Source organism: Saimiri boliviensis, chromosome 9 (genome assembly GCF_048565385.1).
Source record: "Saimiri boliviensis isolate mSaiBol1 chromosome 9, mSaiBol1.pri, whole genome shotgun sequence".
Lineage (NCBI taxonomy): Eukaryota > Metazoa > Chordata > Mammalia > Primates > Cebidae > Saimiri > Saimiri boliviensis.
In genome coordinates, this window is record NC_133457.1 from 23,000,889 (window position 1) to 23,012,557 (window position 11,669).

The 11,669-nt window shown below is 37.0% G+C and overlaps 1 protein-coding gene across 2 annotated transcripts in view; it reads right to left on the reverse strand.

Moving 5' to 3' along the window:
- Positions 1-4,031: 4,031 nt before the first annotated feature.
- LOC104650885 (uncharacterized) overlaps positions 4,032-11,669 on the reverse strand; it is a 74,250-nt gene continuing 66,612 nt past the window's right edge. The window contains exon 5 of one of the 2 annotated variants that reach the window (XM_074405584.1): positions 4,032-6,765. In XM_074405584.1, the coding sequence (XP_074261685.1) occupies positions 6,762-6,765 (4 nt within the window). In that variant the 3' untranslated portion in view covers positions 4,032-6,761. Of the gene's footprint in view, positions 6,766-9,180; positions 9,806-11,669 lie in introns of those variants that run through there. The other variant, XM_074405582.1, reaches the window with a different exon arrangement.

Here is an 11,669-nt window from a genome sequence, read left to right on the forward strand (position 1 = left end):
AATAGCTTCAGCCATAAAGTTCAAGAGTAAGTTATTCCATTGCTTTACTATTTCTCTGAACATTTAAGCATGGAATCTCATTACATCTTCCTAACAACCCTAGTGAAGTAAGGTAGCAAAATCATTATTTTTAAGAAAGCATGGAGCCTAAGAGAAGCAACTTGTCTGAACACAAATACCTGTTGGTTACAGAGCAAGGACTCGTTCTGAGTGCAGGACATTTGCATGATGTCCAGCTAACTACAGTTAATTTACTGAGCTGTGCTCCCTTCATTTATGAGTACTTCACTTTTTTTCTTTAATTAAAAGGTTAATAAACTTGTAAAGCTTAAAAGTTTGAAGTGTATGAGACAGAAATTAAATTCTGGTATTAGTGCTGATATTGCCTGAAATGGTTTAAGAATTTAATATGTTTGGTAAATATTTTTTATTTTAGTATTAAAATAGCAATTTTATTTATTACTTTTTTGTACATAGAATTTGACACCAAATTTTGGAACATAAAAAGAAGATACTTCAAGGCAAGTAAGATTTCTGATAGTAAATTTCTCATTTATCTTGTTGGTACTACTCTTGATAAAAAAAAGTAGGATGTAAGATTAAGGTAATTTTAATGGAAAATGACCAATTTTTAAATATGTGTAAATTGCAAGTATATATATATATATATATATATACATATATGTAAATTAATTTTCAAAATTTAACTTCTTTAGAATTCAGAGTTATTTAAGAAGGCAGTTGTATCTAATTTATAATCTAAAACAGTATTGTCTGAAAAAAAATCATTTACTTTATTACAATCCCTAAAATTTTGTATAATATTTTTTGCATAAATAAGAAAAAAGATTGTTAAGGTAGTATGTTGTATGTTTTCTCTATAGTCACATTATAACAAATTGAAGTTGTTATACATAGGGATCTTCCAGTTCATTTTTATAATAGATTGTTTGTATTTAGTAAATAAATAATTATAGTTGACCCATGACTAATGTGGGAGTTAGGGACTCTAATCTCTGTGCAGTTCAAAATCTGAGTATAACTTTTAATTTCCCCATCTTAGCTGCTTGTAACCCACCATTGACTGGAAACCTTCCTGATAACATAAACAGTCCCTTAAAACCTGTTTTATTTGTGCTACATTATTGTATACTGTGTTCTTACAACAAAGTAAGGTAGAGAAATGAAGCTGTTAGAAAGAAAATCATCAGAAAAAATATATTGACTTTTCATAAAACATTAGTGGATCCTCACAAAGGTCTTCATCTGTCTATGGATTTCAGAGGCAGAATAAAATCTGCATATAAGTAAACCCCTGCAGTTAGAACCCTTGCTGTTCAAGGGTTAACTGTATTACATATTAATTTTTGTCACTAAGAAAGTAACTATCTTTAGAACTGGGAACTCAACAGTCCCTTTCTTGTACCATAAGTAAATGGCAATAAGAACTGTAAAATTGAACCAGCGTGCACCCATACAAATTGGAGATTATGTTTTGGAGATACCTACTGAGTGCAGAAGACAGAAAAACAATTCCTTTGTGAGAGGTACAAGTTATGTTACATATTCTTACGTAAGCAGAATGGTTTTATCTGTCATTGTTTACACTCAGGCACATACACATATGCACACACATGAGCTCTTGCACGTGCATATGTACACACCAGTAAATTAAGTCCTGCTGATTCTTTGTGACCAAATCCACTCTTTGCAGGGAGCAGCGGATAACACATCCTACATTTTGGATGCAGTTCTTTTGATTTTTTGACTTGTTCTGTGATGAACTGCCTTTAATGGGTGAACCATGTTTCTAGTTTTATAATAAATAAAAAGATTAGAAGCAAGTAAAAGGAACTCCATGATCAGTAGTAGACTTGTACTTTACTCAGTAGTCATATGTTTTTCTCCAGTTATACAAGTTAATTAATTATTATTATTATAAGAAATGGGGTCTCTCTATGTTGTGAATACAGTGTCTGTTTAGTGGTACAATTACAGCTTACTGTAGCCTTGAACTTCCGGGCTTAATCAGTCCTCCTACCTCATCCTCCTGAGTAGCTGGGACCATAGTCATGTGTGGCTACATCTAGCTGGATACACAATTATTTGTTGATGGATTTGTTTGTTTATCTGTTTATTTTTGAGACCGTGTCTCCCTGTGTTGCTAGTACTTGAGTGTAGTGGTGCAATCTCGGCTCCCTGCAACTTCTGCTTCATGGCCTTATATGATCCTTTCACCTCAGCCTCCCAAGTAGCTGGGACTACAGTCATACACCACCATGCTTAGCTATTATTTTTTATAAGGTATGTATATTTGTATGTATGTATATATTTATTAGGTTTTTTTTAGATGAGGTCTCACTATATTGCCCAGGCTGGTCTGGAACTTCTGAGCTCAGATAATCCTTCTGCATCAATGGCTTTTTGCAATTAGATACAGAAAGGCAAGAATCTCCAAGTCAGGCCGGGCGCGGTGGCTCAAGCCTGTAATCCCAGCACTTTGGGAGGCCGAGGTGGGTGGATCACGAGGTCAAGAGATCGAGACCGTCCTGGTCAACATGGTGAAACCCCGTCTCTACTAAAAATACAAAAAATTAGCTGGGCATGGTGGCGCGTGCCTGTAATCCCAGCTACTCAGGAGGCTGAGGCAGGAGAATTGCCTGAACCCAGGAGGTGGAGGTTGCGGTGAGCCGAGATCGCGCCATTGCACTACAGCCTGGGTAACAAGAGTGAAACTCCGTCTCAAAAAAAAAAAAAAAAAAAAAAAAAAAAAAATCTCCAAGTCAAATACCAAGGAGAAAAAAGAAAATAAAAGAAAAACAGATTAGGAAAAGTTATTCTGTGAAATAACCATCTGATGACAGTCACATATATCAATTTAATAAAATCTTATGTGATACATTTGTGTCAAGGGTTTCCAAGACCACCCCCAGGTTTGGTGATTCACTAGAAGGTCTCACAGGACTTAGAAAATAATCATACTCAGATCTTTTATTACAGTGAAAGGGTACAGGCAAAATTAGAGGGAAAAAGTGCATGTGGTCAAGTCTGCAGGAAACCAGGCACAAGTTTTGAGGAGTTCTATCCTGTGGAGGTCCCAGGATCTGCTTAATTCTCCCAGGCTTACATTTTGGCAACACAGCTGTAGTTATGTCTACCAGTACTAGAATCTCATTAGTGACTCAGTACCCAAGTTTTTTAAATGGAGATCTCCCTCGCATGTACCCAAATTCCAGACTCCCAGAAGGAAAGCATCTGTTCAGAGTAACCACATTGTTTCTCTAAACACTTTGGACACAGTGAGCCATTCTTCTCAGGGAATGGTGGGAACCCTCTCAATTTCAATTTCCTAAACATCTGCCAAGGGGCCAGCCTTGCATGCAGGCCTTTCTAAGGATGTCAGTCTTTTGCCTGCTATATGAAATCTTTTCTGCATACAAGTTTTATCCTCAACTTAATTTTTGGTGCTGTTTTAAAATTTCATTTTAACAGCAAATAATCTAAGATAAGGTAACTTGGTACTAGTTTCTGTTGTATGATCCAGCCTTAGTTGCAGTGCTGGTTCCTTTTTTGAGTTTTGGTGACTTAACAGGTATTTCTTTGTAAGTTACCATAGCAGTATTAGGTAATTACAATCTGTCCTTATCTCATTAGCCTTTCAGTAAAATCGTTAAATTAAATAACCTAATAATTTATGACAAAATTAGAATAAAAATCTTTTATTTTTATTACATGAATAATTTAGTTTTCATCTTGTGCTAACTCCCTGTTTAGAATTGTGAAATAAGAAAATAATCATTTTATCAATATTTTCTTGCCTGAGCATGCAATTAAATATATTTTGTTTTACATATTTTATATACTTCAATTTGAGAAATAATGCCACATGTTATTATTTTGGTCTTTAATGATCTCCAATTTTGGAAGTCATGTCTTGCTTAAATATATCATAATAACAGGTTCCTTGAATATCTTTTATTTTTCATTTTAGTTTTTGTTCTGGAAATCCTGGGAAGCATAGACAATGAGTATCTCTTTTAGATCAATAACTTTATTTCTTAGAGCAGTTTTAGGTTCACAACAAAATTGAGAGGAAAGTACAGAGATTTCTCATTATTTTCCATGCCTCCCACACATGCATGGCCCTTCCCATTATTAGTATTTTCCACCAAAGTGGTACATTTCTTACAACTGAGGAACCTACAGTGACACATTAAAATTATTCAAAGTTCATAGTTGACATAGGCTTCATTATTAATACTGTACATTCTGTGAATTTGGACAAATGTATAATGACATGTATCTATTATTTTAATATGATAGAACAGTTTCACTACCCTAAAAATTCTCAATACTATGTCTGTTCATCTCTCCCTTTCTTCGTAGCAACTCCAACCACTGATCTTTTCTATCTTCATAGTTTTACTTTTTTTCAGAAGAGTCATATAGTTGACATAATACAGTGGATATATTTTTGACTAGTTAAAAAGTTAAAGTTCTGTAGTAATTGAATGTAGTCATTTAAGATATACTTTGTCCTTTTGTTTTTCTTCCTTTTTTAAATCATAAGATCTGGTGACATGTGCTTTACATATTTAGAAAACATGATTTATGTAGATAATTGCCGCATAATGGAAAGGGTTGAGGAAAATGACACCATGCATTAACACACAGTACACACTGGAGCACTTTGGTTCATGGGGTGGCTTCAGATAGACTCTCTGTTCCTTGGAAGGGAAGAAATTCAAGAGGTTGTACTTTATAAAACTGGAATCACAAAGTCTTCCATACGTACTTTCAGTTGGAAATAAGACCAGGCAGTGAATGCTATAGGTAAATACCCATGCTCCTCACTGATCGTCTTCCTTTGAGGGATGAGTTTGAAAACAGTCTGTATTGCAAGGTGCAGTGGCTCATGCCTGTAATCCAAGCACTTTGGAGGCCAAGGTGGGTGGATCACCTGAGGTCGGGAGTTCAAGACCAGCCTGACCAACATGGTGAAACTCTGTCTTTAAAAAAAAAAGAAAACAGTCTGTATTATGACATGACTCACCTATAACTAGATTCTCTGTCATGAGGGATGGCAAGGAAATCACACAATTTTGCTTTATATATGTTTAAAAAGAATTTTTTTTCTCCTACTAGGGAGAGGGGAAAGCATTGGCACATTCTGGTAGCAAGAGGGCATTGATAGTTTTCATTCTATACATTTTTCACATGAGATAGTACTGCCTGGCAGCCTGCCACACCTCCCCAGTGTTTCTTAAGCTTCTCTCTGAATATGAGGTGTGATTTGGAGTGAATAAGCTTTTAAATGAGTGATCTTTCCAGTGGTTCTTTCTGTGGGAGGTAAAATAGCAGGTGAATTTGGGACTTATTATCTGTAGAGCTGAGCAGATAGCTACAACTAAGTAAACCACCCAGCACCTTACCCAGAAGAGTATTAGCCAGAGTAACACATTGATCTGTCTTGAGCTCTTCAGTCATTTTATCCTAACCTGAACAGTTTTAACTGCAGAGCTAGGGAGGCTGTGTTGTGTTCAACAAAGTAAGTGCAGTAGTTCCCCCGTAAATGTAAGAGATACATTTCAAGACTCCCAGGAAATGCCTGAAACCACAAATAGTACTGAATCACATACAGGTTTTTTCTACACATATATATCTATGATAGCATTTAATTTATAAATTAGGCACAAGAAATTAACAACAATAACTCATCATAAAATATATTGTTATGGTCCTCACCCTTTTTCCTGTGATGATGTGAAGTGATACAATGCCTGTATAATGAGATGAAGTGAGGTGAATGAGGTAGGCATTGTAATGCAGTGTTGGGCCACTATGCACCCCCTGAATCTAAGTCAGAAAAAACTGCATGAGCTGTGAGTGACCCTGGATCTTCAGGCTTTAATGATGTTAATGGCGGGCAACAGAGAAGGAGACCGTGTTGATGACTAATGGGTGAACAGCATATGCAGTGTGGATGTACAGAACGAAGGGATACTTCACATCCTGGTCTGGATGGAGGGGCTCAAGGTATCATTGTACTTCTCAGAATGACACACTAAATCCTATGACATGTTTATTTCTGAAGTTTTCCATGTGATATTTTGGGAATACAGTTGACTATTAGTTGTAACCGCAGAAATAAAAACTACGAATGTAAAATCTGTTTGGACATTGACTCATTTCTTGGTGTACAGTTCTTAAAATCATTAGAAATTCCACACTGATGTCTTTTTGTATGCTAATGATTGACGGCTGGAAGCCCTTATGTAGATTCAGGATGGCAACTGGTCATTATGAAGACGTTGATTAGAGGGTTGAGATCTCCTGTCTCACTCTGCCGACTGGGATGAAGAGAAAGCCTGAAAGTTTTCAGTCACCAACGCCAGTGATTTACTTAATCAGTGGTGCATATGTAATAAAGCTTTCATAAAGACCCACAGGGACTGGGCTTAGAGAGCTTCCAGTTCGCTGAATACACTGAGGTTCCTGGAGGATGGTGTGTCCTGGGAAAGCATGCAATCTTCGTCCCACTTCCCCCACACTTTACGCTGTGCAACTCTTCGGCTGTACCTTTTGTAATGTCATTCACAGCAAACTGGTAAATGTGTTTCCCTGAGTACTTTGAGTCATTCCAGCAATTGAATTTAACACAAATTGAAGCCCGTTGGTCAGAAGTTCTGGAGTTTCAGACTTAGGACTGATGTAGGGAGGCAATCTCATGGTACTGAGCCCTTTTCCTGTAGAATCTGATGCTATCTGCAGACAGAGTGTGAGAACTGAATTAGAGGACACCCAGCTTGTGTCATCTGCAGAAATGATTGCTTGCTTGTTGGTGGGGAAAAACCCTCCCTACATTTGATCACAGAAGCCTTCTTTGTTGATGATTGTTTCTGTGGTGTGAGAGCAAAGAAAAATCTGGCAAGTATGTCTTTTCCACACGTCGTGGATAAGGGAACTACTGTATACTCTGTTTTAACTGCCCTTCATATTTTGGTTCAGAAATCATGCTCTTTGACATTGGTCACTTATCACATCTGTTCTGCTAACAATACCATTTTTAGTTAATCTCATATGGTTTGTCTAAGATGACTTGTATACTGAAGTACACTTGTAGAAATCAAATTTTGATAAATTTATTCTTTACATTTAATAAATACAAAGTAAGGGAAGTAAGAGTTCTTTCTGCACTAATCACATACCAGTAGGTATCATTTATATTAATTCTAATAAGGTCTCAGGTATGCTCCCAAAGGAATGCTTCATAACAAAGCATCAGTCCTATACTTTAAAGAAAAATGGTCTAAAGCATGCATGCAAGTGTGCATAATTTTTAATGAAGGTAGAGTCTTGCTATGTTTTACAAACTGGTCTCAAACTTCTGGGTTTCTCAAGTGATTCTCCTGCCTCAGTCTCCAAAGTAGTTGAGATTACAGGCATGAATGACTGTTTTATGTTTTTAATATTCTATATATTTGTTATTGATTTACAATGCATTTTGTCTTTTCCTTTAATAGATCCTGGGAGTTCTGATGAATCTGCAGTCAGGTAGGATTTTACAGATTTAAAAAATTGTATTAACTAAGGAAATATAGATGGAAGAAACTAATATCTGTTGAGTGTTGTATTCTGAGCTAACCACCCTATTATGTGCTATGCATTTATCTCATAAAGCCGTCACAACATCTGTGTTCTTATAACCTACTGTTTATTAAATAGGCAACTGTGGCTTAGAGAGGTTGATTAATTGGCTCATGACCCCACAGTTAACAAAGTAGCTGACTTAGTCACAGTTAAACCATCAGCCTGCCTGGCTTCCAAATCTTTCTTTTGCTCCTCAGCATAGATGGATAAAGCTCTGTGCAGCAATTGGATCAAGATATATGTTAGAATCAGATTAATGAATACAGTCAAATCTAGCTATATGTTAACTTTCATTTAAGGTTATTGTTAGAAATGAGGTTGGTCTAACAGTTTGTCCTAATAAATTTGACAATTTCAGTGGTAACCAATATCTTATCTTTACCATCAAAGGCTTTAGAGCAGTGTAAAGGTTTGGCCATAGGATTGTAAATTTTATAAAACCAAGATTAGACAAGTCTTTGAGAGAAATATCTTGACTTCCCAGTTTGGTTTTCCCTTTAGGCTAGTATTTCTGCCTACTTCCACAATACTTTTCTTTAGTCTTTTTTTCTTTTTCCATGACATTTCCATAACCTCTTGATGTTTTAAAGTGTTCCTCTCTGCTTTTGGTGTTTCTTTTGTTCTACTATTTTTCCAAATTCTGCTGACTATGTATCCCCAATTCTCCTATAGACAATCAAAAGCATGCAGAATTTCAGAATTTTAAGGAATCATAGGACTAATTAAAATAACCTCTAGTACTTCAAAGTGTGTTAAACATTCTGGTCAAGTGTTTTTCTAGATAGAGAACCTGAGACTCCAATAGATTAGGATAGTTTTCTTTTTGGACATAGGAAGTGGCAGAAATGAGATTTGAACTCATTTTAAAGTCCAGTACTCATCTTTCTTTTTTTATATTATGGGCATTTTTTTGTTGTTGTTGTTGACAGTCTTGCTCTCTCACCCAGACTTGAGTGCAGTGGCGCAGTCTAGGCTCACTGCAACCTCTGCTGCCTGAGTTCTAGCGATTCTCCTGCCTCAGCCTCCCAAATAGCTGAGATTACAGCCATGCCATCGTGGTTCACACCTGTAATCCCAGCACTTCGGGAGGCTGAGGCGGGCGGATTATGGGGTCAAGAGATCCAGATCATCCTGGCCAAAATGGTGAAAATCAGTCTACTAAAAATACAAAACAAATTAGCTGGGCATGGTGGCAGGCACCTGTAGTCCAGCTACTTGGGAGGCTGAGGCAGGAGAATCGCTTGAACATGGAAGGTGGAGGTTGCAGTGAGCCGAGATCATGCCATTGCACTCTAGCCTGGCGATAGAGTGAGACTCTGTCTCAGATAATGATGATGATGATGATGATGATGATGATGATGATACAAAGGGGGAGTGAGTCTGGTGTACCCAGTGGATAGAATGAGAATGAAATTAACTGTTAAACCCAATGGCAGTGGCTAAGAATGGAATGAGCAGGGGAAGGCCAAGTTTGAAGAGAAACAATACCTTATTGGATAGGAATATGAATTCTTCAGTAAGAGGTCAGAATATTGGAGTTTATGACAAGTTTAATAAAGATAAATTACAAAGATGAAGAACACAAGATCTTGGAAATTTACAAAGGCACATTAAAATAGAGGGTTCAAGGGAGCTTTAAACACGTTGCTGCTTTTTTTTTTTTAATCAATAACTGACAAACGAAGATTTTTACTGAAAGATGCTAAAACATTTTGAGACACTGGGAAGAGTCTCTACAGCATATAGAAACGTGGTATCATGTGCTTCCATTCTGACTTACAGAGGGGTGGCTTAGAGCTTCTTGAGTACTAGGGGCTGGAGATTGCTGAACTGCATAGATCTGTAGCCCAGGGCAGGTGCCTCCTCACCTCTGCTTCTTTTCATAATTCACTGATGGCCTTCCAATGTTCATGTAGGCTGAGTCAGGGGCATGATTGACTGGCCAATCAGTCATAAGTTCAGTTGGGAAATTGGAGGTATGTCTATGCTGGGGCAGTTGATGGAGACTTCAATTAGCTTGTTATTCAGGAGCAGGGATGTAGAGAGCCACTCCTGGTCATTTGAGACCATCCTTTCAGGAATCTGTGCTGTCATAGATTGAAGATTTGAAGATTGGAAACTGCCAAGAAGCCCTGCACAAGTGGAATCTGGAAGTCTATAGGAAGAAAGATGTTTAGATAGTACTTAGGGAAATAGAGGTACAACTGTCAGAACTCTGTTTTTCCAGCAGTCTCTCTTCTTGGGTATCTGAGTGCCTATGAAGGTTTTTTTTTGAGAGGGAGTGTCGCTCCATCACCCAGACTGGAGTGCAGTGGCGTGATCTCGGCTCACCACAACCTCTGCCTCCAGGATTCAAGCATAATAGCCTCCCTAGTAGCTGAAATTACAGGTTTTTGCCACCACGCCTGGCTAATGTTTGCATTTTTAGTGGAGACAGAGTTTCACCATGTTGGCCAGGCTGGTCTTGAGCTCCTGAACTCAAGTGATCTGCTCCCCTTGGCCTCCCAAAGAGCTGGGATTTTAGGCATGAGCCACCACGCCCGACCCTACCTGTGAAGGATTTAAGGGCTTCCTAGTTAATGTGGACCTGAAAAAGGTAGGACGTATAGAGTGAGTATAATTGAATTTTTATTACTGTTAATGTGTTGATCTTTCTGGGAAGAGTGTTCTCAAAGAGAAAATACCCATTTGTTATTAGACTTTTGTGCACTAAGCATTCACATGTTTCAAATGTTGTAGGTGATTCCCTGTACTGTTTTGAGACAAAGAAAAGCAATAGGACCTTCTTAAGTGGTTTCTATGCTGAGGAATCAAGAATGCCAATTTGAAGTGACAGATTAGTCTTTTAACCATAGATAGATAATGGACACGAAGTAGTGTATCTTTCCACGTTGTTTTAGGTCATCAGGTTTCTTCCATTTTAGGTAACAAAAGTTATGTCATTTATTAGTTGAATTTTAACTACAACTTCAGGATAGATAATATGTCAGGGTAAATTATCATCAGGCTCTGGTATACGTTGGCGGTCACTATTTGTTATGGAGCTCAAGGTCAATTTTAATTGAATATTGTATATATTTAGACAGGTAGAGGTACAAAACTAGGTAACCAAAATCTGTTTTTAGAACAGAGGCCATGTTTTAATTATATCAAGAAACATTATTTAATGTACAGATAGCTGACCTTTCCCCAGATTGTGTTTTTGTTTTTTGGAGAGAGAAGCTGAATATGAATTGGCAGTTAAACAATTTGTGAAGAAATCAACTTGCTCATTTTCATTGTATGTTTTTGCTCTAAAGCATTTTCCACGAACTATGTGTTGATTCATGCCCTAAGCCAGATGACAACTTCATTGTTACCACCAAGGTAAAGTGGCCTCTTGTAAAATTAATTTTCTCACTCAGTCAAGTTTTGCATATTATTTACTTTTAAAATTTAGCAGTGGTTTATCTGTTTTTATGTTGGTAATACAAAGTTGGTCAGAGAAAAGCATAGACATGGCTAGTTGATTAAAAAAAAAATTGTTTAAACTTGTTAACTAACAAAGGATTGATTAAGTACTGTGATGGGGTGGGAACTAAGAGAAAATGAACTGGAAAACACACAGTGACAGGAAAATCACACTAGAAAATGCTTTCCCCAATAAAGGAAATATAAAATTTGGTTAAGGTTTATTTGGATAAATATTAATATTGGCTTTTAAATCATACTAGTGTTACTTTCATACTATTTATGCCTGTATAAATCTTCAGTGAATCAAATTACTTGTAGTTATCCTGGAATCTCCCTGGTACTTTTTATTGGCAAAACTGTACAGCACACAGCATATAGCTTTTTTTGGACACTTATTATTTTGGTACCTTGTAGTTTTTAAGAGAGATTTTTTTCTTCTTCTATTATTACTCCTGTAGTGAGACGAAAATAATATTAAAATTTGTAGAAAACTAGCTGAGTATGGTGGTATACACCTGTAGTCCCAGCTACTTGGGGGTTTGAGGCAGGAGGATTCCTTGAGCCTA